The following is a 27,866-nucleotide window of genomic DNA, read 5'->3' as shown; positions in this document are numbered from 1 at the left end:
GCAGAACCTATTTCAAAGACTTTCATCTTGATTTGGGGATCCTGGATATGATCTATAAGATCCAATAAGGATTGTTGAGTCGAGGTCAAAACGTTTAAGCTTAACCCATTCATTTCAACAATTGCCTTATAATAATCATCATGTGAGGGATTACAGGAGCATTTTGGATGTCCAACTTCTGCTTCAGAGGAAGAAGAAGACTGTAATTCCTCACATGATGATTTTGCATAGTGGCCTATGCGTCCACATTTGAAACATTTAGCCTCAGCTTTGGGTTTTTCTTTACCCTTTGCTTTAGGAATATATTTCCTTTTAGGCTTAGTATACCGTCGAGAATTATCCTTTTCCTTTGAATAATTCTTTTTCTTGGAATACTTCCTTTTATAAGGCTTTTCAACCTTATTTCTTTTCCTAGGTTTAGGATAAGATAAGGGAGTTTGGTAGGCAAATTGATCACAAAATTCACCTACTTCCTTTCGACCAGTTAATCTTTGTGCTTTTAACTGGGATTGTAACTTCAGATCATTACAAAGAGCTAGACCTTCCTGGATTACAATATGGACTAATCCACCATAGGTATAGTTTCTGTAAGGGATAGAGATATCATTATTCATATCTCTAAGTTTTTTCCTGATTCTTTCAGCAAAGAAGGTTGGTAAACCATCCACAAATTTTGCTTTCCAGTGCTCATGATTTGCATCATTGAGTTGGAGAACCTTTGCCAAGAATACATCTTTATACCACCGAAAATGGGTTAAAGATGGACATCTTAAGTTCTTTAGAAGTTCACGACTCTGTTCACTATTAGCGCCTTCTGGGCCAACAAAATGTTGGATAATAGTGGTGATGAGGGTGTAAACCGCATCTGGAGCAGGTCCTGGTTGTTGAGTAGCTTCATCTTTAACTATCTTGGTAGCAGAAAAGATTTCAACTTTCTGAACGTCAGTGAGAACATTATCCCACCATCCAATTGAGGGTGTAATTTTTTTTTTTTTTTTGACAAACTCGAGTGGATTAGTGTCTTATGTGAATATGGAATGCCTCCACCCTTGCGTTTACTAATTTAACATCTAACGTACCCTTCTTGCCTTGCAAAAAAAACTAGTGCCTTCAAGTTATGTCAGATTTGTTATTTTAGGAATCGCCAAACATTAACAGAGTGAGAACAAGTCAATTATTGAGTTTTTGTGTAAGGTGGAAAACATAAACAAAAGACTACCATACAAATCTAGTGGAACTAAACATAAACAAAGACGACTATAAATCAAGTAATAAATTATTACCGTATCTAATTATTTGAATGAGTGAACCTCACTGTATTAATTATTTGTGTGTGAGTATAAGTGTTAGGGGGCCAAAAATAAACTACAACAACAAATCAAGTAGCGAGGGCCAAACAAATAACAAAGAAGACCTCAAGTCACAGTTAATGAGTTCTTACAAAATCAATTTTGGAGGAAACATAAAAGACAACAACAATTTCGGTGGGTGGTAGATTGGTCGTACCGTATGAATTATTTTTGTGTTTGTCAGTGGGGGCCAAAAGAGAACGACTACTATGACAAGTCAAGCAATGGGGCCAAACATGATCATAAGTGACAAGCAAAGAGTCATGAGTTCTTGGAGTATCAATTATTTGGGGGAAAAACATAAACGAAGACTACAACCATTAGAGTTAGAGAAACCTGAAGTAGTAGTGTGAAATTCAAACTTTCAACATTAATCCATCAATGGCTTCCTCCTCCTCGCACCATGCAGCCTCTCTCCCTTCTAAGAAGTACCCATACCCGGCAGCAGAGGTCAACTTGAGGGACTTTGTTCCAATCATCCTCTCTAATGAAAACTACTTTGTGTGGAAAACGCTAATGCTTCGTCTTATTGAGAGTCAAGGCATGGTTGGTTTCATCAACGGTGAGGTTTCACCACCTGAAAGGAATATTACAAAGGAGATCGAGAACCAGGATTACTACGAATGGAAAAGATCGGACGCTCTAATGCAAAGATGGATTATAGGGACGATCAACGAAAATGTTCTTCGAGATGTGGTGTGCTTGGAAACTGCTAAAGATATATGGGAAAGGTTAATTACCCTACATGAAAGAAAAATAGGTTTGGTTATGAGTTAGTTATGCGTATGATTGATTTACATATTTTAGTACTTCAATCTAGCTAATTCTTTAATTAATTGATTAATTTTCTCAATCTTTTCCTATTTTTGTAGAGTACCCATATCCAGTATGGGTTACCGTAGAGTATTTTGTTCCCGTCAAGCTCTCTAGAGAAAACTACTCTTTGTGGGCGAAATTGATGTTTCATTTTATTGAGAGACAAGGCTTAGTTGGTTTCATCAATGGTGAAGTTTTAGCACCAGAAGAGAGTTTTATTGACGGCACAAGCGGGGAATACAAGGCATGGAAAAGAACAGACGATCTGTTGCAGATGTGGATTATGAAGACAATTATCAATGAAGATGTTCGTGCATGTGTGGTGGACTTGAAAACTGCCCACGATGTGTGGATAAAGTTAGAAAAAGACTTGACTCAAATTGGTAAGGTTGACTCATTTGCACCACATGTCGTTTTAGTAGATTATCAAGCAAAAATATAAATTCATTATTATGGTAGTATATTATCACTTCATTTACATTTATGTATTTACATGTATATTATTTCTTATATGAATACAAGAAAGAAAAAGAATAATTAATTTATATGCTCTCCTCATATTTGATAAAAATACATAAATATTCTTTGTTAAACATTGTTAGTTTGATGACATTTTTCGTATTGGCAGACATTCCAAATTTGCAAAAATACATAAATGTTGTTAGACCAAAATGCCAACAACTATAATATTATTATATTTTCTAAAGTTTTTAGTTGTCATTCAGTAAATTACAATTTTTTAACTAGTAATAAAGTACTTCTCTGTTTTATTTTGTTCATGACAATCAATGCCTTGTTAAAGCTTACAAAATTTTGTTTGGTATTATTATTATTTTTTTTCTTAATCTTTTATCAAGGTAATAATAATAAATCTTTTTCAAAGGCCCGGGGAGTCAAAGTACTTTTTTTTTATTTTTTATCCTTTCAAACATTAAACAATTGTTGAAGAAATTAATTAATTAATTTTTCTGTTTGTTGTCTATCATTTCCTCATCTATGTGTTTTCTATTCATTTTCGTTGAACTTTTCTCTCTTTTTATTTATTTATATTTTTGTATTTCCCTCAATATATATACTACTAATAATGATATTATATAGAAAATTATATCATAATTGATTTAATATATTTTTCAAATTTTTTACATGGTACCAGTTCGGCCCCCAAATCAAAACCCCTGGGTTCGCCCCTGGTTTTGAGTTGAGTGGCTGTATGTGATAATCTACCTTGCATAAGCTATTATAAATTCTGCTGATTGATGGAGAAGGCGAGTCCATTTATGGTTCTTATTATTCTTTTTCACTTTTAGGTAGGCAAGAGTATTTTATTAACCAAATAATAATAATAATAATAGATACAAACGAAAGATAATCCTATGCCAATCATAATATTTTTATGTTTGTTTAACTTTGATGACAGTGATAATCATAGAAGATGAAGGAAATGACCGGTCAATGCTGCATAGAGCTACACTGAGAAGTGATTGGGAGGCAGCCAAAGAATGTTTGAAAAAAAACTCAGATTTAATAGGGGTTGACATCACGGGACAGGGGGATACAATGCTCTCATTAGCAGTGATGTCTAAGCAGAGAAACCATTTTGTTAAGAATATATTGGAGTTAATGTCGTCACCATTGGATGTGATTGCAGTTAATCACCAAGGTCAGACAAGTCTTCATATAGCAGCAGCAGCTGGCAACCTTGAGGCAGCCAAGTGGTTAGTGGAGAAGAACCAAATTCTGCCCAATATTCCAGACTATGGCGGGGAAGTACCTCTCCAGCGTGCTGCTTTATTTGGCCACAGAAATTTGGCTCATTACTTACTGGCTTTCACCGAAAGAGAATATATTGGAGGTGAACATGGGGGTTGGTTTGTTCGTGTTTTGATAGGATGTGGTCTATACGGTGAGTAGTACTTAATTTATAGCACACAAAAATGGAAAATGCAATAGGAAAGAAATTACATATATGTTTTGATCACTATTTACAATCATTACTAGTATTTTTACTTAAAATCGTTAAATACAGAATGGTTCCTTTGCAGTTAGTTAACCTTTTCTCTCCTATCTTTATGACAGACATTGCTCTACTATTTGTCGAGTGCTATCCTGAATTGGCAATGGAGAACCAGGTTGATCTCTCCTTATTGCAAACAATTGCTATGGAAAATTCCGCATTCCCAAGTGGATCAAAATTCTGTTAGGATATGTGTGCCGTAGCATAGCAAATTCTAATTTTGGATTGTAAAAGTCATGGTTTCTTATTTAGATATTATTATTAAAACATTATACAATTGGTGAATGAAATGTATTATTTTTCGATTCTTTATGGAATTGATGGTGTCTGCTTGATTACAAAATATATTTATATATGTATGTAATGGCAATTAATACTATGATATAAATTAGTAATCATAAATGGTTTAAAGTTGGTAATTATGGATGGACGTTTAAGTAGTTAAGACTTAAACCGAGTCCACGATAGATTGAAATATATTGCGAGAGCTGTCGTATGCAATTGCTCTTTATCACAGTCATGGCTTTTTACTCTCAAGCATGAGAGAAGTATAGACCTTTTTATTAATTAATAATTACTTTGATTTGTTCGGCGGATACCTCGGGATCCTTAGATCGACACTTTGGGTAGTTATGTAATTAATAATTAGAGATCTATATTCTCAATATTTGCATCAGTACTATTTGTATTTATTTTGTTTTGATTATGGTTGATCACAAATTAAATTCGAAGGCCTTCGTATGTTTTAGACAAATATTTTCTATATATATTTATTTAATAAATTATTATTATTTTTTGTCAAATAAATATTTTATTGTGATCGAGCCGGAAATAATCAAAGGTAACAAAATAATTATATTAATTATGTTGTCGGATTGATGGCTTTAATTATCCGATAAATAATTAAGCATAGAGGGGTCAAAGTGCAACATTGACTTAGAGGTTATTTACTATTTAATTGGAGTGCCATTAATTTCTTTTAGTGGAGTAGAAATTAATTTATGAATTAATTGAATTGGGTCCATGGTTTAATGGACCGGACCAATTATTAATTTATAGGAGCCAAGAAAATAGTAAGCCTAAAAGGATTCTCACCAATAGCCCAAGTTGATATTGGAGTCATGTTAGGATTGAGAAAGTTGAATTAGAGATGGAGAATGATTTATTATTTCCTTATTCTTATTTTTATTTTGCCTATATATACATGAGTTCATGTATATTTTAGGTGTGACTTAGAGAACAAGAAAAAGGAATACATTTTCTCTCTCTAGATTTTAGGGTTTTGTTTTCTCTTCTAAAGGAGGCTACCACCAGCCTAGATTCCAAGGTCATTCATCAAGGCATATTGGTGATTCCTAAAGGGAAGATAATAATCGAACGGAAGGAGAAAGGATCTTACTAAAGGGATCTACAATAAGTGAGAACATTCACTTTAGAGGAAAGTTCAAAAGGTTTACTCAGACCTTTGATGTAAGTATTCAATCTGTTTATTGAATTATGCATCATCTTTTATTTATCTTTGCATAAAACTTGTCTCTGTGTGATGAATCAAGATCCGTGATTGCAAATCCCTCAAAAGTTTTAAAAACTTACACGTTTCCCAACAGTGGTATCAGAGCACATGGTTTGATTCATTACTAGAGAACATGTGTTTATAAAAATCATATTCATGGATCCAAATCGTATATACATATATAAAATTATTGATATATGTTGATGTATGATTTATTATGTTGATATATATTAATACATGATGATATATGTATAATTGTGAATGAATGATGATGTGTGTTTGGGTCATGGATGAAACTTATAGGTATATAGAATGTAATTTTATTTTTGGATGAATGTAATTAAGGCTTTGTTTTAGCCGTTTGAAAATTCAATGATGTAATTTAATTTTTCCATTGTATTTCAAATTGTAAGTATTTATTAAAGCCATGTAATATTCATCAAAAGATGCTATGAAGCTTCAAGAGGGTCCGAAAGGGTTAAATTATGCTTCAGTAATTTTCTGGAATTTTTTCGAATTTTTCGGGAATTTTTTTGAGGCTTAATTTAATATTCTGGGATTTTTCCGGATTTTTTGGAATTTTTTCGGCGTTTTTCCGGTGGCCGGAGCTTCGCCGGCGGCGAGAAGGGGCGTCGGAGGTGGCCCGGATCAGGTGTGGCATGGATTTGGTAAGCCTGGCGCGTGTTCCACACGCGCCAGGGAGTTGCATGGAGAGGACAAGTTGGCGCGTGGATCTCACGCGCCAGCCAAGGGTGTGTCACCCTCCACTCGCGTGAAGGCGCGTGGAGGCGAGTCCCACGAGCCCCAGGCGCGTGGGAGCGCGTGCAGCCTGCCCTAGGCGCGTGCCAGCGCGTGTGGGGTCCTCTGGGCTCGTTCCAAGCGGCGTTTTGCTTCTCCTGACGCGTACAAGTTTCCTGTGGGTGTTTACAGACAGTTGAAGGACGCCCGTACAGCAAGAATAGTTTTTAAATGTTAAAAGCTGAATCCATTGGCCATTTATATTGCTTCTGTCTATTATTTGATGCATGGAATAATTTAATGCTTATTATAATTGTTCATGCATTGGATCCATGATTTTTAATTAAAAGGCTTGATTTATATTAATTAAATTATGAAGATAAATTGGATTAGATTGCTAATTAATTTGAGAGCATTTATTGGGAAACAGAAAAATTATTTTTGTAAATTATTTTTTGCCTCAAATTAAAGATTAGTGAATCATTTAAAATCCATATATTTTCTAAATTTATTTGGATTAAAATCAAGGCGTTTTGCATGCATTAAATCATGAATTGAAAACCCTAGTTTTATATTATTAAAAATTGAGTGGGAGCGGGGATTTTTTATACATTACCCCATGGCCTTCGTAATTATAACCATTATGATTAGATCTTTAAAAATAAGGCTCCGCGCATAATTTAAAGAGTCTAGATTACAAGAATGGTTGTCTCACGAAAATATATTTATTAAATAACCATTATAGTTAGATCTTTAAAAATAAGGCCCTACGCATGATTTAAAGAGTCTAAGCTATTAATGGCAATATATTTAATATTTGTTTTTCCATTGGAGCATTAATTATGTTATACACTCAATCTAAAATCAATAGTATTAGCTCCCCAACGGACTGGTCTATAATAGGTGATTTTAGAAAGGCTAAATCTAATCGGGAATTATTTCATATATAAATAAGGCATTGTCTAAAAAGATATGGAAATAATGAGTTGTTCTCGTCAATAAGTAATAATGAATTCTGCCAACCAGATAAGTTATTGGCATATTGATTGTCCGATTTTTCATGCAATGTGGTTAAGGGACCCACAATTAATTAATTATTTTATACTTGCATGATTATTATTATTCACTTTATTTATTGTATGAATGCTTTTATTTTCAGATTTATCATGACTAGTCCATTCAGTCCACTTGCAAACATACTAAAAGAAAATCAATTAACTGGACCTAATTATATCGATTGGAAAAGGCAACTAGATATTGTACTCACATATGAGGGGTTGAATTATGTGCTTACTACTCCTAAACCTTCTCCACCTTTGCCTGAGGATTCTCCTGAGGAGCATGAAGTATTTAAGAAATGGAATAAAGCAGATGAGATGACTAGGTGCTACATTCTTGCTTCACTCTCGAATGTACTCCAAAGTCAACATCTTCAATATCTCACTTCTGCAGACATCATGCTTAACCTTAAGGAAATGTTTGGGTGAATTGGTAAGAGCGCACGCCAAAATGCTATGACAAATTTGATGACCATTAAGATGGTCCAAGGTACTTCAGTTCGGGAACATGCTTTAAAAATGATTGGTTTTTTAAATGAACTGGAGATCCTTGGATGCAACTTGGATGGTGAACTTCAGGTTGACATGATTATCGCTTCATTGCCAGACTCATTTAACTCTTTTAGGGTTAATTATTATATAAATAAGCTTGAGTACACACTCGCTAAACTATTGAATGAGTTGGTAACCTTTGAAGGGATAAACAAAAACAAGGGTGCATCTATCAACTACACTCAGTCTGCTGGACCATCCACTTCTAGGCCCAAGAGGAGGGGCAAGAAAAAGAAGAAGGATGGTGCCAAAACTGTGGTTGTGCCAGACAAAGTAATCCAAAAGGATAAGGGAAAGAAGAAAGTGCGGGTTGAAGGCGAAGGAAACTGCTTCCATTGCGGTCAACCGGGTCACTGGAAACCTAACTGCCCAATACTTCGCACACAAGGCAAAGGAAAAGGTATATTCATTGTTGAGGCATGTAATGTGGTTGAATCTATAGATTCCTGGTGCATAGATTCTGGAGCCACTAATCATGTTTGCAATTCATTGCAGGGATTCCAGGAGTCCAGAAGCCTCAATGAAGGAGAGATATACTTGCATATGGGATCTAATGCCAAGGTGGAAGCTAAAGTAGTGGGAGTGGTTCATATGCAGTTTGATAGTGGGAGGAGTCTTATTTTAGAAGATTGTCTTTATGCGCCAAATGTTAGGCACAATTTAATTTCAATTTCTTCGTTGGTTTGCAAAAATTATATTTTTACTTTTGAAAAAAATGTTTTAATTAAATTAAATGGTTGTGTTATAACTTCTGGTGCATTGAAAGGTAATCTATATGTTTTAACTCCTAGCTCATATCAAATGCAAAATTATGAATTAAATGCAACTTCATCTAGATTGAATGTTAAAAGAAAAGCAGTTTCTCCAAACTCATTGTATCATTGGCATCTACGATTGGGTCACATCAATCAAAATAGGATTCAAAGGTTGGTTAAAGAAGGTTTATTACCTTGTGAGGCAGAGGAGCCTATGCCAACTTGTGAATCATGTATTGAAGGAAAGATGACTCGAATGGCTTACTCAGCCAAAGGATATAGAGCCAAAGAATAATTAGAGTTGGTGCACACAGACGTGTGTGGTCCCATGAACACCCAAGCGAGAGGAGGGTTTGAGTACTTCATCACTTTCATTGATGATTATTCACGTTTTGGATATATTTACCTAATGCGACACAAGTCAGAAGCTTATGGAAAATTCTGTGAGTTTCAGGCGGAAGTGGAGCGTAAATTAGGTAAACTTATCAAAACACTTCGATCTGATCGAGGAGGTGAATACCTCTTGGGGGAGTTCAAGGATCATATGGTCAATGAGGGTATTGTGCGCCAGTTATCCGCACCTGACTGCCCTCAACAGAATGGAGTGGCAGAAAGGAGAAACAGAACTTTACTTAACATAGTTAGATCTATGATGAGTTTTGCTACATTGCTTCTATCATTTTGGGGATTAGCCTTAGAATCAGCGATGTATATTTTGAACTGTGTTCCATCCAAGTCTGTTTCAGGAACGCCATATGAGCTGTGGTTTGGACAAAAACCTAGTTTAAATCATATGCATATATAGGGGTGTCCAGCACACGTACGAAAGAAACAGGCAAACAAGTTGGAAGCAAGATCAGATGCATGCTTGTTTGTTGGCTATCCTAAGGGCACTAGAGGTGGATTATTTTATGATCCCAGGGACAATAAGGTTATTGTCAGCACTCATGCTGTTTACCTGGAGAAGGATTATATTATGAACTACAGACCTAGTAGCCAGATAGTGTTAGAGGAGATGGTTGGCACGTCAGATATACCCCCTGTGGACACACCTAATATAAATACTGAGAATGATGAGACACAAGAAGTCCCTGTTGAATTACCATCATCTAGTACATCGATTCCTGCACCGGTCCTTCGGCGTAGTGGGAGGACAATCATCCAACCCGAAAAACTCACACTTTTGGGTGAGGTCTATGAGGCCGTCCCCGATAAGCATGAGTCGGACCCAGTAAGCTATGCGGAAGCGTTGACCGATATAGATGCGAATCGTTGGAAAGATGCCATGAGATCAGAGTTGGAATCGATGTATTCTAACAAAGTCTGGGATATTGTAGAACTTCCTAGTGGGGTTCAGCCCATTGGTTGTAAGTGGATCTACAAACGAAAGAGAGGAATGGATGGGAATGTTGAGACATTCAAAGCTAGACTGGTTGCCAAAGGCTTCACTCAACGTGAAAGTATTAATTATGAGGATACATTCTCACCAGTTGCAATGTTTAAATCTATTCGCATTCTTTTGGCCATTAGTGCTTATTATGACTATGAGATATGGCAGATGGATGTTAAGACGTCATTTTTAAATGGCCATCTTGAACAAGACATCTACATGAGGCAACCAGACGGTTTCGTAGTTAAAGGTCGTGAGGACTGTGTATGTAAGTTGAATAGGTCTATTTATGGACTTAAGCAAGCTTCACGCACATGGAACATTTGTTTTGATCAGGCAGTCAAATTATTTGGCTTTAAACAAAACTGTTTGAACCTTGCGTTTACAAGAAAAAACAGGGTAATGTCATCATGATTCTCGTTTTATATTTTGATGACATCTTGCTCATTGGTAATGATGTAGAAGCATTGTCATCAGTTAAAAGGTGGTTGTTCAATAAATTTGAGATGAAAGATCTTGGAGAAGCAAGCTATATTCTTGGGATCAAGCTTATGCGAGATCGGGTTAAAAAGAAAATAGGCTTGTCTCAAGACTCTTACATTGATAAAGTTCTGATCAGGTTTGGAATGGAAAACTCTAAGAAAGGGTTTTTGCCATTTAGACATGGGTTGGCTTTTTCTAATGACCAGTCTCCCAAGACTGATAAGGAAATTGAGCAAATAAGGCAGGTGCCATACGCTTCGGCAGTTGGTAGTCTCATGTATGCCATGGTCTGTACCAGATCGGACATCTGCTACTCTGTAGGGATTGTCAGTAGATATCAGTCCAATCCTGGACTTGATCATTGGTCAGCTGTGAAGAATATCTTAAAATACCTAAGAAGAACTAAGAATCTAATGCTCATTTATGGAGGTGATGATCTGGTTCCAGTCGGATATACGGATTCTGATTTTCAATCAGATCCAGATGCCAGGAGATCTACATCTGGATATGTGTTTAAGTTCAATGGAGGGGCAGTTAGTTGGAAGAGTGTCAAGCAGGGTTGTACTGCTGACTCAACCATGGAAGCAGAATACATTGCATCCTCTGACGCAGCAAAAGAAGCTATTTGGTTGAGAAACTTTCTAATTGAACTGGAGGTTGTGGAGCATATAGATCGGCCTATGACGTTTCATTGTGACAATAGTGCAGCTATAGCCCAAACCAAGGACCCAAAATTTCATAAAGGAACAAGACACATTCAGAGGAAACATCATGTGGTTCGTGATATATTAAAGCGAGGAGATATACTTGTGGCTAAGATTGCATCGGAACATAACCTTGCTGATCCATTCACAAAGGCTTTACCAATCAAGATGTTTGATCGTCATATGGAGAACATGGGAGTTAGATGTGATTTGAATTGGCTATAAGTGCAAGTGGGAGCTGTTAGGTTATGTGTGCCCTAGCATAGCAAATTCTAATTTTGGATTGTTAAAGTCATGGTTTCTTATTTGGATATTATTATTAAAGCATTATACAATTAGTGAATGGAATGTATTATTTTTCGATTCTTTATGGAATTGATGGTGTCTGCTTGATTACAAAATATATTTATATATGTATGTAATGGGAATTAATACTATGATATAAATTAGTAATCATAAATGGTTTAAAGTCGGTAATTATGGATGGACATTTAATTAGTTAAGACTTAAACCGAGTCCACGATATATTGAAATATATTGCGAGAGCTGTCGTATGCAATTGCTCTCTATCACAGTCATGGCTTTTTACTCTCAAGCATGAGAGAAGTATAGACTCTTTTATTAATTAATAATTACTTTGATTTGTTCGGCGGATACCTCGGGATCCTTAGATCGACACTTTGGGTAGTTATGTAATTAATAATTAAAGGTCTATATTCTCAATATTTGCATCAGTGCTATTTGTATTTATTTTGTTTTGATTATGGTTGATCACAAATTAAATTCGAAGGCCTTCGTATGTTTTAGACAAATGTTTTCTATATATATTTATTTAATAAATTATTATTATTTTTTGTCAAATAAATATTTTATTGTGATCGAGCTGGAAATAATCAAAGGTAACAAAATAATTATATTAATTATGTTGTCGGATTGATGGCTTTAATTATCCGATAAATAATTAAGCATAGAGGGGTCAAAGTGTAACATTGACTTAGAGGTTATTTACTATTTAATTGGAGTGCAATTAATTTCTTTTAGTGGAGTAGAAATTAATTTATGAATTAATTGAATTGGGTCCATGGTTTAATGGACTGGACCAATTATTAATTTATAGGAATCAAGAAAATAGTAAGCCCAAAAGGATTCTCACCAATAGCCCAAGTTGATATTGGAGTCATGTTAGGATTGAGAAAGTTAAATTAGAGATGGAGAATGATTTATTGTTTCCTTATTCTTATTTTTATTTTGCCTATATATACATGAGTTCATGTATATTTTAGATGTGACTTGAAGAACAAGAAAAAGGAATACACTTTCTCTCTCTAGATGTTAGGGTTTTGTTTTCTCTTCTAAAGGAGGCTACCACCAGCCTAGATTCCAAGGTCATTCATCAAGGCATATTGGTGATTCCTAAAGGGAAGATAATAATCGAACGGAAGGAGAAAGGATCTTGCTAAAGGGATCTACAATAAGTGAGAACATTCACTTTAGAGGAAAGTTCAAAAGGTTTACTCAGACCTTTGATGTAAGTATTCAATCTGTTTATTGAATTATGCATCATCTTTTATTTATCTTTGCATAAAACTTGTCTCTGTGTGATGAATCAAGATCCGTGATTGCAAATCCCTCAAAAGTTTTAAAAACTTGCACGTTTCCCAACAAATTCAACTTTTGGCAGAGCTTAATCTACCCTTGTTAGTCTATTCTATCCTCTCTCTATTCTTCATCTATCAACCTTCTTTTTTTATGAGTAAATTAAACTGTTTATAAAAGAAAAGAACTATACAAAATTTCAAAGAGGTTGGTTGAAGTGGTAAGTCACTTGTCACGTCTATGGTATCAATCTCTTTTTTGTTGGGTAAATTAAACTGTTAATAAAAGGAAAGAACCATACCAAATTTCAAGAGGTTGCCTCAAGTGATAAGTCATTTGTCCAGCTACCTCATAAAGTATGAGGTTTATGATTCGACTACTCTTGAGTACAAACAGTTTCTTTGGAGGAGAAATGTGTAAGTATCAATTAGAAAAAAAAATATATACACACACAAATGGCATGTGGCTATCTTAGTATTTGTAAATAAAAAACAGTATTATATATACAAGGTTTGAAGCTATTTATTAGAAACAAATATACCTAAGTTGACATCCAATAAAATTAACCTACTTTCCTATACGTAGGAGGACTCCACCTTTCTAAATTTGCACTCCAATTTTATTTTTCTTTAGTGTGATGACAAAAAAAAGTCTCTCAGTTAATTAATGTATCATCCCTTATTTTATTATACCATAACTACCCTTTGCACTATAATTATTATTTTTTTTTAACCTTTTTTACTTACTCCTCCAAAAATGATAGTTTAATGTGGCAAAAAACCAATTGTCCTCCCTAAATAGACATATTAAATGCACTAACTAATTTTAGATAAAACTTTCATTTCATCGTCATCTTCTTCACCCTATCGTTTTTGCTTAAAATTATTCTTTCTATAAAATTATTTTCTTGATAAACTGGGTTGCAACTTGCAGGGAATGATTTTGTTTTTCTTTTTTTGCTGTCTTCAATTAATATTATATATTATTATTCTTTCAAAAAAAAAAAAGGGAGAAAATATTTGGAAGATCAATTCTTTGGAGGTAGGTTTTGACATGATACCCATCTCTCTATTTTTTTTTTTTTTTCTTGGTTTTTTTCATTAAGTCATTGTTCTTGAAATTTTATTGTCAAAACGCTTTTCTCATCAACTAGGAAAAAAATTGAAATTAAACTGAAAACACACAATAGGAAAGAAAAATAAAAGAAAAAATTACCATCACCATTAGCATCGATAGTGTTGAATGTCTTATGAAGTTTTGATAGTTGTTACATGTTTCTTGTGCTAATCTTCCATTGTTACATACAAAGATCAATATTAAGTCCTAACCGAAATTAATACAAAGTAAAGTAATAATACAAAGAGATTGGGGAAAGAGTGTAAGATAAATATATATTTCTATAACTGAAAGACTAATTGTAGTATTGGATAAAAAATAATTATTTATTTATAAAATTAGAGATAGAATTATCCTTTCCTTGAAGAGTGGAGAAAGTTGAGTGTAAATATCGCCTATCTACATTAAATATACTCCCCAAAATCTAGGAATAAATTAGGAATCAATATTAGTAACTAAATCCTTCCAACCAAGGGATATTTTTTTCTTTTTGGTATATAGATAGAGGGAAAAACCGAATTGTCTGACAAGGGAACTACCATTTAAGAATAAGAAGCAAAGTATAATAGAGCATAACATAGGCCGCAGCTAACACTGCCATAGAATTAGCCATGAAGCTAAACAAGGCCATTAGGCACAACATGAATTTTAATATGCCATTAGAATAAATTAGAAAGGCAACAATCCACTGAGGTAATTTGACCATGAAGGTCAAAATTTTCCCTTAGTTTAAGGATCATCTGGAGGCTGTCTTGGGAAACGAACTAACAAGCTTTCAAGCTAAAGCAATATCTCTGGAAGCTTTGTTATCTTTCATATTGGAAGAGCTGAGTACAGAACTTGGGAAAAAAAGAGGAAGAGTTGGTTAAAATCTTGTTATTCCTTTATGATCAAATAGTGTACACATGCAGTAGGCACCAGTTTGGGGATAAGCATTAATTAAGTTACTCAAAACAGAGGATGCCCACTCTAGCTTGGGGAAAGGACATAGAAACCATGTACATTCTGAAAGTGAGCCCAAATGTACGTGTTGGCGGGAAGACTGGGTAGTGGAAAAACGAGCGGGAGTGGATTCCAAGGCTGCAAGTGATAGAAGGTTTGTCAAGGATAGGGAGTGTGTTTTGCATAGCTAAAAGTCTTCATCTTTGATTGAACCGAGGATCACCTAATTAACACCATTCTTATAAAAGGAGTAAACATTCTTTTCACCAAGGTGGACAGTCTTGTTTCGAACTGCCATGGTCTTCCCAATAAGAGATACAAGCCTCCATTTTAACCACATCACGTAAAACATTATCTGAATAATATTTCCCAATTGAACAAGGCATTGTTCTGTTACCTTTACTTCACCTCCTTTCTTGAACCAAGATATTTGATATGGCTTTGGATGCGGATGCACCTCTAGTTTCAGCTTTGTAACCATCTCCTTGGAAACTAAAGAATGAGAGTGTGTTTTGAACCAAACTATGTGGTGCCAAGGGGAGGAAGGAAACTGAGGGAAAATAAAGAATATGGTATGAGGTAGTGAGAAGGAATTGAAGGGGAAGCCACAAGAATATGTCTAGGGATTTAAGGAATAATGGAGGGAGGGATGAAGGGTCTCTTAACTTGGGGATGGCTCTTGCTAAGCCTGGGGGATAGCCCATTACCGATTGCTGATAAGGGATCGAGCCAAGGGCGAATCCAGGAATTGTTAATAGGGTGGGGCTAATATTTCTTTAAGTGGGCTAATGGTAGTAATAATTTTTATTTTTTTGGGTTGGGCTAAAATTAGGTATAGTTAAAAAAATAAAAAATAAAATTGAGATGGGCTGGAGCCTTCCCTTGGATCCGCCAGTGTATCGAGCTGACACGAGAGTGGTTTGTTAACCCTATCCACGAGACAGCCAGCTGCATGCTATGAATCAAACCAAATGGGAAGTTCTAAAACCATTGCCAATTCTAACTTGGATTAATGGCCTGGCAAGAGGTCTAAGTTGGAGTAGTTTCCCTCAAATCCAAGAACTATCGTTGAGCAATTTAACTACTAGAAACTGTTGTTTAATCAATTGGACTTTAATTCATTTTGACTGATAGACTGGAAGGTGCTAAATAACTCCAATTGCATGTGTTTCAACATTTCATTCTTTTTCCAAAAACCGAGGTTACAAAATTTCTCACAAATTACCACTTGTTCTGTAGTACTAATGAAGCATGCTTTTTTTAAAAAGTCACTCTTATATGAAGCACTTTAGTCTTGTGCACAAGCATATTTAACTGTTGTTTCTCTCTTCTAGATGTTCCAATGAGGTTGGAAGAGTCTACAATTGGATTTGGAGACCCTTGCTGCAATAATGGTCAGTTTAAATTCTTTGCTATTTTCCCTTCTTTGAATGCTTTTTTAATGGCAAGTCCAGTATGCTTTGGTTTTTTTTTATATTTATTTTAATGGAAAAGACAATGAGAACTTTCCAGTATGCCTTTTTTTAAGGGTAAAGTGCACTAAACCCCTCTGAACTATGCCCCTATTTCAAGAAACCCCTTGAAGTAAGCAAAATCCCCTGAACTATCAATTTGTTGCACTAAATTAGCAACCGTGAAGCAGCCGTTAACAGAAACATAAAGTTACCTTTTTGCCTTTAATTGAACGACATCGTCTTAGTCGTTTTTTGTTGATCAGATGATGATGTTAGAAATTAAACTTTATTATATTTTAAAATGTCTTTGAAGGTCATGGGTGCTTTTTTATTTGGTATTTTATATTTATGTGAGTTTTTTATTGGAGTTAGTGGGGGATATGAGAGTTACAACTAGTAATGGTCATGTTAGTGGGTTAGTGGGACTTTTGCCTACTAAATGATATGTTAGTGGGGTGTTAATTTTCATTTACATTTATGTTTTGAAGCCTATATAAACCCATGCATTGTACTCATTTTCAATCAAGTGAAATAAAAAGTGTTTTCCTTCATTTTTTTATTCTCTTCCAAATAGTATAGTGTTGTGTGTGTAACTAGGCCACTATTTCCAACAAAGTGGTATGAGAGCCAGGTTGTGAGAGAGAGAAGAAATGGCAAACAATTCGGTTCCATTTCAAATGCCTCGATTCACCAAAGATAACTATTAAAATTGGTGTCTCCGTATGAAGGCAATTTTGGGAGCACAAGATGTGTGGGAAGTTGTTTCCAAAGGTTATGATGAGCCAGAAGATGAGGCAACTTTGTCTCAAACCGAAAAAGATGTTTTACAAGCCATGAGAAAGAAGGACCAAAAGGCAGTGATGACCATCCATCAATGTTTGGATGATGAAATGCTACAAAGAGTTGCTAGTGCAGAAAATGCAAAACAACTATGGGAGATTCTTCAAAATTCCTTCCAAGGAGTTGATAAAGTGAAGAAGGTTCGCCTCCAAACGTTACGGGGTGAATTTGAAGCATTGCATATGAAGGAATTTGAATCAATTTCAGATTATTTTTCGAGGGTCCTGGCTATTGTAAATCAACTAAGAAGAAATGGCGAAACCACCATGACTGATACAAGGGTCGTTGAAAAGATCCTTCGGTCGTTGGATTCCAAATTCAACTACATTGTTGTAGCCATTGAAGAGTCAAAGGATTTGGATTCCATGACTGTTGATCAACTCATGGGTTCGTTGTAAGCTCATGAAGAAAAGGTGGTGAAGAAACGAGAAGCTTTGGAGCAAGTGCTACAAACAAAGTTTTCGTTAAACGAAAGAGACGAAAAACATGGAGGAACTCAAAGGAGCCGAGGACGTGGAAATGTACGTGGCCGAGGAAGAGGAAGAGGCCGTGGAAGAGGAGAAAGAAGCGGTCAACACACAACCAACAATGAAGAAAAGGTCCATGACTCACAACAAATAAGAGGTCATGGTAGAGGAAATTACTCAAAGTCATATGGAAGGAGGTATGATGAGTCTCAAATTCAATGTTACAATTGTCAAAAGTATGGTCATTATGCTTCGGAATGTAGAAATGTTGCTAACGATGTCGAAGGAAAGGCTAATTTTGTTGATGAAGAAGTGGAGCCAACTTTGTTGTTAGCATACAAAGGTGAAAGGAGTGAAGAAGATGTGTGCTTGACACCGGTGCTAGCAACTATATGTGTGGTAGCAAAGAGAAGTTCGTTGATATTGATGAATCAATAAATGGCAAGGTGACATTTGGAGACTTATCACAAATTCCGGTAAGAGGGAAAGATAAAATATTGATTCGTTTGAGAAATGGGCATCATCAATTTATCTCTAATGTTTATTATGTGTCTAATATGAAGAACAATATTTTGAGTTTGGGACAACTCTTAGAAAAATGCTACAATATTTCCATGAAGGATTGTAATCTTTCGATAAGAGACCCATTGGGTAATTTGATTGCCAAGGTTCCAATGACAAAGAACCGGATGTTTTTGCTAAATATTCAAGCCGACGAGGCTAAATGTTTGAAGGCTTGTTTTAATGATTTAACTTGGCTTTGGTACTTGAGACTTGGGCACTTGAATTTTGGAGGATTAAAGTTGTTGGCTAAAAAGACGATGGTGAAGGGATTGCCTTTCATTAGCAATCCAAATCAATTATGTGAAGGATGTCTCATTGGAAAGCAATCGAGGAAAAGTTTTCCTAAAGAAGCTACCACAAAAGCTACGGCGCCACTACAACTTATCCATTCGGATGTTTGTGGTCCAATTTCTCCATCATTTTTTGGTAAGAATAATTATTTTTTATTATTCATTGATGATTTTAGCCGAAAAGCATAGGTGTATTTTCTTAAACAAAAATCGGAGGTGTATGGAATTTTTAAGAAATTTAAAGCACTTGTTGAAAAACAAAGTAGCTATGATATAAAGGCTCTTCGATCCGATAGAGGTGGTGAATTCACATCAAATAATTTCAAAAAATTTTGTGAAGAAAATGGAATTCACCATCCTTTAACGGTTCCGAGATCGCCCCAACAAAATGGAGTTGCAGAAAGGAAGAACAGAACCATTCTCAATATGGCTCGAAGCATGTTGAAAAGCAAGGAAATGCCTAAAAAATTTTGGGCTGAAGCGGTTGATTGTGCAGTGTACTTGTCCAACCGGTGTCCTACTAGAAGTGTGTAAAACAAAACACCATAAGAAACATGGAGCGGAAGAAAGCCAAGTGTCTCTCATTTGTGGGGTTTTTGGGAGCATTGCCCATGTGCACGTGCAGGATGAAAGGAGGACCAAGTTAGATAACAAAAGTGAAAAAATGGTATTCATTGGCTATGATGCAAATTCCAAAGGCTACAAGTTGTACAATCCAAGCAATGGAAAGATTGTCATTAGTAGAGATGTTGAATTCGAAGAGGGAACTACATGGGATTGGAACACTCCAAATGAAGATTATAATATTCTTTCAATTTCTGATAAGGAGCAAGAAAATGAAGGCATAGAGCAGCCCATTTCTCCACCAACATCACCTCCACCACCATCAATTCAAGATCAATCAACTCCATCATCATCAAGTTCAAGTGACACACCACCACTTTGCATGAGGAGTCTTTGTGACATATATGACGAAACAGATGAGGTAATGGAAAGGTTAGGTGATCTAACACTTTTTTGTCTCTTTGCGGATTCTAAACCCATAGGATTTGAAGAGGCGGCACAAGACAAAAAATGGAGAAATGCTGTGGATGAAGAAATTAAATCCATAGAGAAGAATGACACATGGGAGCTTTCTACACTTCCAAAAGAGCAAAAGGCAATTGGTGTCAAGTGGGTGTATAAAGTAATGAAGAATGCAAATGGTGAAGTTGAAAAATATAAAGCAAGATTGGTCACCAAGGGGTACAACCAAAAGCCCGGAATTGACTATGATGAGGTATTTGCACCCGTAGCTCGTTTGAAAACAATTAGATTGTTAATTTCTTTGGCAGCCCAAAATAATTGGAGAATCCACCAAATGGATGTGAAATCAGCTTTCTTGAATGGGTTTCTTGAAGAAGAGGTGTATGTGCAAAAACCTATGGGCTATGTTGTAAAAGGGCAAGAAAACAAAGTCTTGAAATTGAATAAGGCTTTATATGGCTTGAAGCAAGCACCAAGGGCGTGGAATAAGCGGATTGACAAATATTTTCAAGACAATAATTTTTCAAAGTGCCCATATGAACATGCTCTTTACTCCAAAGTAAGTGAGAATGGAGATATATTTTTATTTTGCTTGTATGTGGATGATTTAATCTTCACAGGTAGCAATCCAAAAATGTTTGAAGATTTTAAGAAGGTTATGGCTCGAGAGTTTGAGATGACGGACATTGGCATCATTGCTTATTATCTTGGCATTGAGGTCAAGCAAATGAAAGATGGAATTTTCATTCATTAAGAAGGCTATGCTAAGGAAATTCTCAAGAAATTCAAGATGGAAGATTGTAAATTGGTGAACACGCCCATGGAAGTTGGAATTAAATTGTCAAGAGATGAAGATGAAGAGACGGTGGATCCAACATTTTTCAAAAGTCTTGTTGGAGGCTTGAGATACTTAACATGCACAAGGCCGGACATATTATTTGCGGTTAGGCTTGTTAGTCGGTTTATGGAAAAACCCACTATAACTCATTTCAAAGGCGGCTAAGAGGATTCTTCGTTACATCCAAGGTACCCTTGATTTTGGGTTATTCTATTCATTTTCTAATGATTTCAAGCTTGTGGGTTATTCTAATAGTGATTGGGCCGGAGATTTAGATGATAGAAAAAGTACTTCTGGCTATTGTTTTTTCATGGGAAATGTTGCTTTTACATGGTGTTCAAAGAAGCAACCCATTGTCACCCTCTCAACTTGTGAAGTAGAATATGTTGCAGCCACTTCATGTGTTTGTCAAGTAATTTGGTTGAGGAATTTGTTGAAGGAATTACACATGCTATAAGAAGAGTCAACGGAGATTTTTGTGGACAACAAATCAGCAATTGCTTTGGCCAAGAATCCAGTGTTTCATGAACGAAGCAAGCATATTGATACAAGATTTTATTTCATTAGAGAATGCATAACCAAGAAGGAGGTGGAGCTCAAGTTCATCAAGTCATAAGATCAAGTTGCGGATATTTTCACCAAGCCCCTCAAGTTTGTAGATTTTCACAAGTTAAGGAGTTTGCTTGGAGTTGAAAAAAAATCAAGTTTAAGGGGGGATGTTAGAAATTAAATTTTGTTAGATTTTAAAATGTCTTTGAAGGTCATGGGTGCTTTTTTATTTGGTGTTTTATATTTATGTGAGTTTTGTATTGGAGTTAGTGGGGGGTATGAGAGTTACAACTAGTAATGGTCATGTTAATGGGTTAGTGGAAGTTTTGCCTACTAAATGGTCATGTTAGTGGGTTAGTGGGAGTTTTGCCTACTAAATGATATGTTAGTGGGGTGTTAATTTTCATTTACATTTATGTTTTGAAGCCTATATAAACCCATGCATTGTACTCATTTTCAATCAAGTGAAATAAAAAGTGTTTTCCTCCATTTTTTTTATTCTTTTCCAAATAGTATAGTGTTGTATGTGTAACTAGGCCACTATTTCCAACAGATGATGTGTCAATAACATTAGTTAAATCAAATGGCGCCAAACATGTCCTTCTCTCGCGCCAAAATAACCTTATCAATAACATCAGGAAGACACCTACAGTGACTAATGGCGAGATGAGGCTGACTATGCCTTGAACTGACTTATAGCCTTAGGAAGTGAAGGAATTAAATCTAAGAGCAGGTGAGTTAGTTGCAGCAGTGAATGAAGGGGCATTCCTTGATTCTAGTAGGGCAAGAAGGTGAAAGTAGTAGAGAGATTTCCTTGTCACCGGGAATTTCACTTGGAGATGGAGATTTAAACCGGCGAGAATCAAGGACAGAACTGGCGACAGCAAGGAAGAACCGGCAATGCATGGATTGGCGTTGCCAACAGGACGGCCATGACTAGCTGCAGCAACCTTTGTGCTCCATGATAACAGTATGGTCTAATGGATACATTCCGAAAAAAAAATAATAAAAAATAAAAAATAAAAGAGTATGGCTTAATGGATGATACTGAAATGCAAGGAACAACGACCAAGGAACAACCCGGTGAGAGGTGGGCCTGTTCTACAGTGGTAGTAACAGAGGTGCTCGGCGACAGCGAGCTTACAATGACTGTTCGCGATGGTGGCGCTAAACCACAGGGGCATACGGTAGTGAGTTCAATCGAAATGGCGGCCGGCAAGCAAGGATGAACCCACGGGACGACGACGATTGTTCTTAACGATGGTCTCGGATCATAACGGTGGCGATAACGATTGTAGGAGTTGCGAAGCTTCAATGAAGTACGGCAATGGTGGCGATGAACTTGGAAGATGTCAGTGAGTTTACCGATAAGCAATAGAACTGAACTGGATATAGGGATTTGAGAGCCAGTCATCTGAATATGGAGATTTGAGAGCAAATGAGAAGGATTTGCTGAAAATCAATGGCAAACGAGAGAGGATTTGCTAAGACTAAAAATTAGGGCTTCCGGTTCTCTGGTACAATGCGATATGATGAATATATATATATATATAAATGGTTTTTAACAGTCATAAGGGTATATATGGCAATATATATTTTGACCAAGTTACATGGGTCACGTGCCTGCTCCCACAGTTAATTCTCAAACGGCCAACTAACAAAGTCTAAATTTTTGCAACAAATGGAATACTTTATAGGGTTAAATGTATTCTTTAAAGTTCAACGGGGTTTTTTTGAGAAAGAGAAGAAAGTTCAGGGGGTTTAGTGCACTTTACCCTTTTTTTTAATGGTAAGTCCACCTTCCCATTTTAGAAGTCATGTTAGCATTTATTACAATATACAACATTGTGCATATATATCATATTACACACACCATATGCGCATTCCTGGGTTATTGGGAGGGTTAGCACTTAGCCAGGGACGGAGCCAAAAATTATATTCGGCGAGTCAAAAATTATGTTTTGTGGTTTCTTTTTTTTGTTTTGGGGGGGGGGGGGGGGGGGGGGGGGGGCATACACATACAAGAATGATATTTTTTTTAAAGTTGAGGGGGCATTTTTAAAGTTTTACAGAATTACACATAAAAAATGCAATTTTTAAAAGTTAAAGGGGTAATTTTAAATTAAAAAATATATACATACAACAATGAAATTTTTAAAAAGTTGAGGGGGGCACATGCCTCCTCTGCGCCTTAATTGGCTCCGTCCCAGCACTTACACTTGTCAAGTACTCCCAAGATAAGTCATGCTAACACACCTTATTTGTCTACCAATCACCTTTCTAATGATCGACTCTATTAATGACATAGCATGCGGTGCTAACGGCTTCGGCCTAAAGAGATCTAGGTAAATTATGCTCATTTAGCATTGTCCTAGCCATCTCTTGAAGAGATATATATTCTTCCTTTCAAGAATTCCATTTTGTTGAGGAGTCTTAGGTGCCGAGAGATTGTGATTGTAGCGCACAATTTTCATCACAAAATCTCTTTGCGTCTAGGTTGTCAAACTCTCTTCCTCTATGACTTCTAATGGTCTTAATCTTACATTTTTTTCTTTTTCTTTTTGGACTCTTCTACAAAATTTGGCAAAGATTGCATGAGTCTCACTTTTATATGTGAGAAAGAATACCCAAGTGTATAACTAGGAGACAAAAAAAACAACCGAACACCCAATTCTATCTGGAGTAATCATCAACAAACACAAAGACATAAAGTTTACCACCAAGACTAGCTATTCTCTCCGGACCAAACAAATCCATATGAATCAATTCAAGTGGTTTTTATGGAGGTAATGCCTTTTTTTCATTTTAAAGGATGTCTTGACTTGTTTGCCTACCTAGCAAGCACTACAAGTCTTGTCTTTAGAATACTTAGTCTTTGGGAAGCCTTTGACAAGCTATTTCTTAGAAAATCTTGAGATCAAGTCCACGCTAGCATGTCCTAACCTTCTATGCCATAATCAACTATTATCACTAGATGAAATAATTCATTTAACATCTTGAGCATGTAATTCTCATATAAGCATAGTATACAAATTACCATTTCCAAGTGCATTAAATACTTGTTTACCATTTTTTTCAACAATGCATTAGTTTGATTTAAATATCACATTAAATCATTTATCACATAATTGACTAATGCTAAACAAGTTATGTCTTAAACTATCAACAAGTAAAATATTATCTATTGAGAGAGAGGGGTAAAAACATATAGTCTCGACGCCAAATAGCTTGCCTTTGGAGTTGTCCCCAAATATGACATTTTCACCGTCATAAGGCTTAAATGAGGAGAATTTGGAGCAATCTCTCGTCATATGCCTTGAACATCCACTATCAAGGAACCACTTATCCTTGAATGAAGAAGTTGACTTTAAGCAAACCCAGAAGATAAGCTTAAATAATTTCTTCTAATACTCACACCTTCTTAGGTCCACATGAGTTAGCCATTACATAATGATATCGGTTATCGGACTTGTGAATTTTTTTAAACCATGCATATAGGGTTGAAAATGCATTGGGTAGAGAGTTTTTACAAAAAAAATTAATAACAATGGATTTTTAGCGATTTTTTTAATATTATTTAACATAAATTATAATTTATTAATGAATTATGAGTCGATATCGTTATTTAAAAAGTTTAATAAAAATATTTTTACAAATTAGTTAATAAAATACTCAATTATAGAGCAAATGAAAATTCATACAATAAAACCCCAATTGAAGAGTTTTTTTTTTTTTTTTTAATTAAAAAAAAAATTGTCACTATTATGTTGAAGTAAACATGAGATTTTAATTTGATTGATTTAAAGAATCAAGATTCTTTCATAAACATATTCCAAAAACAGTATTGAAAATTAGAATGTATTGATTTAATGTGGTGAGGTGGTGTGACAAAAATAAAAAATTAATGTAGTGAAAATTTGTAATTGGGCATGGGAGGGCCCAAGAGACATGCATTGGGTTAGATAATTGGGCATTCTAAGTTTTAAATTTTTGTTACACTTGGCATTTAAAATTAAAGGACGGTGGAGTTATTTGTTGCATTCACACTAAGAATTGTTAATTTGTAATCTTGCTGAGATTTTGACAGGTTTGGACCGTCTCGGTTTGTTGTTGAAGCAAAAGTTGCCCTCTGTATTTTGGAAAGTCGCTGAAATGATAGGTAAGGAAGTGGCTAATTAACAACTTTTTATGTGCTTGGACATTACTACAAAGTATAAATTATACTGCAACTGTGTCAAATTTCTTTTAATTTCAAATTTATTAACTTTACACAGTACCGCAGTTAGAGAACATCCGTGAGACAAAATGGAAACATTATCACGCAATTCGGCTTGTCGGATATTTATGCATGGAACTTGAATTTGGACCAATAAGCACCTTAGCTGAAGATGTAATGCAAAACGCACTAATAACTGCAGCAACATCTGGAATTCCTGAAATTGTTAGCAAGATCATTTTAAGATTCCCTAAAGAAATTCATTATAAAAACAACGAGGGGCAAAACTTATTTCATATTACGATTTTGAACCGTCGGAGAAACGTATTCAAACTCATTTGTCAACTTTGTCACAAGATTGATCTGCGTACTATTTTATCGTCACCGAATTCATCAGACAAGACTTGTCTAGATATGGTTGCATGTTTGAATAGTGAGCAAAAACTCAACCTCAAAACTCAGGCAGCAGGTGCAGCTCTACAAATGCAACTCGAATTGCAGTGGTTTCAGGTAATATTTTTATTGGAAAAGCTATCATCAAGTTCTAATTTTCTCACTTAAAGATAGATAAGTGGTATAAATTTTATTTAATCACGACCAGTAAATCTTGCTTTTTAAATCTTTTCCATTAAGTTTTAAATCACTTAATCTTCTATTTATGTTCCAGCTAAAAGATGTAAAATTTTGTAATTATTAAAGTATCAAAAAATTGATTTATAATATAATTTTTATATATCCTAATAACTTTTCATTAGGAATGATTATTGCATTATGAGTTTAAATAATAACTAGTTTAATATAAACCTAATCAAAAAAAAAAATATTGTGTAGAATTCACTGTTATTGTAATATAGAAAAAATTACATATTTTTTAAAAAGTCAATAAAAATTCTATCTTTTATTTTTTATTTAAATTTTAATATATAGTTTTGTAAGGGAATAAATGAAAGCTTGATTCAAAATTTTATATCTAATTTAGCAGGGGTATAAATGGAAGATTAACTAATTTAGAACTTAAATGAAAGAAAAAATTACAAGTAAAACTTATTCCAAAAGCAAATTTATTAGACTTATTTATCTTTTAATGAAAAAAGAAAGACTTGGTGATAATTTTCTAATTTTTATTCTTATCAACAATATTTTTGTAATTTTTATTTTTATTTTTTTTGAATGGTAAAAGCAAACATATACACTTTATTATTTGTTATTGAGTAGTATATGATTGGATTATATTTATAAAGTTGGTATACAGATAATTTCCTCACAACTTTGTGATCCACACCCGAAATGCACCTTTGTATGTGTTCCCTACACGCAGAAGGTAGATAAATTTAGTTTCACTTTTACCAAAAAGAAGAAACATAAATTTCTTTTTATTTTTCTGTGATTTTGGTCACAATATAGAAGAATTCTAAAAAAAATTCGCACTATCCCATATTTTGAACTGATTAAATTTGCTTTCTAAGTGAAAACCATATTCAATTTGATGAAGGAAGTAAAAAAATTATCAATTTTATATGGGAGCAAGCGGGCAGGCAAGTCACATGAAATGATATTTTCTGAGACACACGAGGACTTGCTGAAAGAAGGAGAGAAATGGCTAAAAGCAAAGGCTAACTCATGCACAATTGTAGCAACTCTAATTGTCACCATAGTATTTGCTGCTGCCATTACAGTGCCAGGTGGAAATGATAGCAATAGCGGTCATCCAATTTTCTCTAGAAATAAAGCATTCATACTCTTTATTATATCTGATGCGCTTGCTCTATATTCATCTACTTCCTCTCTATTGCTATTTTTGTCGATTCTCACTTCACGTTATGCTGAAATTGATTTTCTCCATACCTTGCCAAAAAGATTAATTTTTGGGCTCGTAACACTACTCTTTTCCATAGTATCTATGATGACAGCATTTGGAGCCACACTCTTTGTTGTTTTTGGACACAAAAAAGCATGGATTCTTGGTCCTATAAGCGTATTTTCTATCGTACCCGTGATTTCGTTTGTGTCCTCACAATTTCCTCTACTTCGGGATATGATCAAATCTACCTATGGTGGTGGCATTTTTGGCAAACTAAATGATGGTTTGCTCTTCTCCTAGATCAAGTAGACAGAGGAAATAGTTTATTTTTATCTCATTTATTAGTATATATGCATAATAAGGTCCTGTTGTCATAACATTGTTGTAGACAATCGTTGAATATTTGATTTGGCATTTCTTGTATACTATAACAATCGTGGAATATGACAAGGATTTAAGACTATTTGATTTGGCATTTCTTGTATACTTTCATTCTTGGCATAATATCTAGTTGTTGGGCAATCTGGATTGTTTGGGAAAGAACACCCAAGATAAGTAAATATGGGGACAATGGATCCCCTTGCCTACCTAGAAGGTTTTAAAAAAACCCACTGGGCCTCCATTTAGCATCACAAAGATGAAACCGATGAAATGCATGCATACATTAATTTTATCCAGTGTGGATGCATGAAAACCCAACTTCACCATTATAGCATACAAAACGGGCCATTCAATTTTATCATAAGCCTTACTTATATTCAGTTTTAAGGCCAAAAAAGCTCTCATTTCCTTTTA

At 35.1% G+C, this 27,866-nt stretch overlaps 2 protein-coding genes across 3 annotated transcripts; both read left to right on the top strand.

Annotated features, from left to right (window-relative positions):
- Positions 1-1,607: 1,607 nt before the first annotated feature.
- On the top strand, positions 1,608-13,089 carry LOC132311533 (uncharacterized). Of its 2 annotated transcripts, XM_059809457.1 has the most exons (5): positions 1,608-2,109; positions 2,222-2,548; positions 3,583-4,068; positions 4,242-4,360; positions 13,042-13,089. In XM_059809457.1, exons 1-5 carry the CDS (start codon positions 1,731-1,733, stop codon positions 13,072-13,074), a joined length of 1,344 nt encoding a protein of 447 aa, XP_059665440.1. In that variant the 5' UTR covers positions 1,608-1,730; the 3' UTR covers positions 13,075-13,089. The 2 variants fall into 2 exon arrangements, with proteins under 2 accessions (XP_059665440.1, XP_059665441.1); XM_059809458.1 differs by lacking the exon at positions 13,042-13,089 and having other exon boundaries at positions 4,242-4,496.
- A 3,252-nt stretch (positions 13,090-16,341) lies between these two features.
- Positions 16,342-27,542, top strand: LOC132311532 (ankyrin repeat-containing protein ITN1-like). The gene is made up of 4 exons (XM_059809456.1): positions 16,342-16,420; positions 25,142-25,213; positions 25,329-25,780; positions 26,763-27,542. Exons 1-4 carry the CDS (start codon positions 16,369-16,371, stop codon positions 27,369-27,371), a joined length of 1,185 nt encoding a protein of 394 aa, XP_059665439.1. The 5' UTR covers positions 16,342-16,368; the 3' UTR covers positions 27,372-27,542.
- The last annotated feature ends 324 nt before the right edge of the window (positions 27,543-27,866 follow it).

The sequence above is a fragment of the Cornus florida genome, unplaced genomic scaffold (assembly GCF_030987335.1).
Source record: "Cornus florida cultivar Cherokee Brave unplaced genomic scaffold, ASM3098733v1 CherokeeBrave_3.0.0_Hap2_Chr06, whole genome shotgun sequence".
In the NCBI taxonomy this organism is placed as follows: domain Eukaryota; kingdom Viridiplantae; phylum Streptophyta; class Magnoliopsida; order Cornales; family Cornaceae; genus Cornus; species Cornus florida.
This window is presented reverse-complemented; position numbering and strand designations above follow the sequence as displayed.

What these genes read in the sequence shown, in the direction of transcription:
- LOC132311533 (XM_059809457.1), top strand. Translation starts at nt 1,731, where the DNA reads ATGGCTTCCTCCTCCTCGCACCATGCAGCCTCTCTCCCTTCTAAGAAG. An exon ending in AAAAGACTTGACTCAAATTG is followed by an intron (nt 2,549 to 3,582) that starts GTAAGGTTGACT and finishes CTTTGATGACAG; the next exon opens with TGATAATCATAGAAGATGAA. An exon ending in TCCCAAGTGGATCAAAATTC is followed by an intron (nt 4,361 to 13,041) that starts TGTTAGGATATG and finishes CCCAACAAATTC; the next exon opens with AACTTTTGGCAGAGCTTAAT.
- LOC132311532 (XM_059809456.1), top strand. Translation starts at nt 16,369, where the DNA reads ATGAGGTTGGAAGAGTCTACAATTGGATTTGGAGACCCTTGCTGCAAT. An exon ending in AGACCCTTGCTGCAATAATG is followed by an intron (nt 16,421 to 25,141) that starts GTCAGTTTAAAT and finishes AGATTTTGACAG; the next exon opens with GTTTGGACCGTCTCGGTTTG. An exon ending in TCGAATTGCAGTGGTTTCAG is followed by an intron (nt 25,781 to 26,762) that starts GTAATATTTTTA and finishes AATTTGATGAAG; the next exon opens with GAAGTAAAAAAATTATCAAT.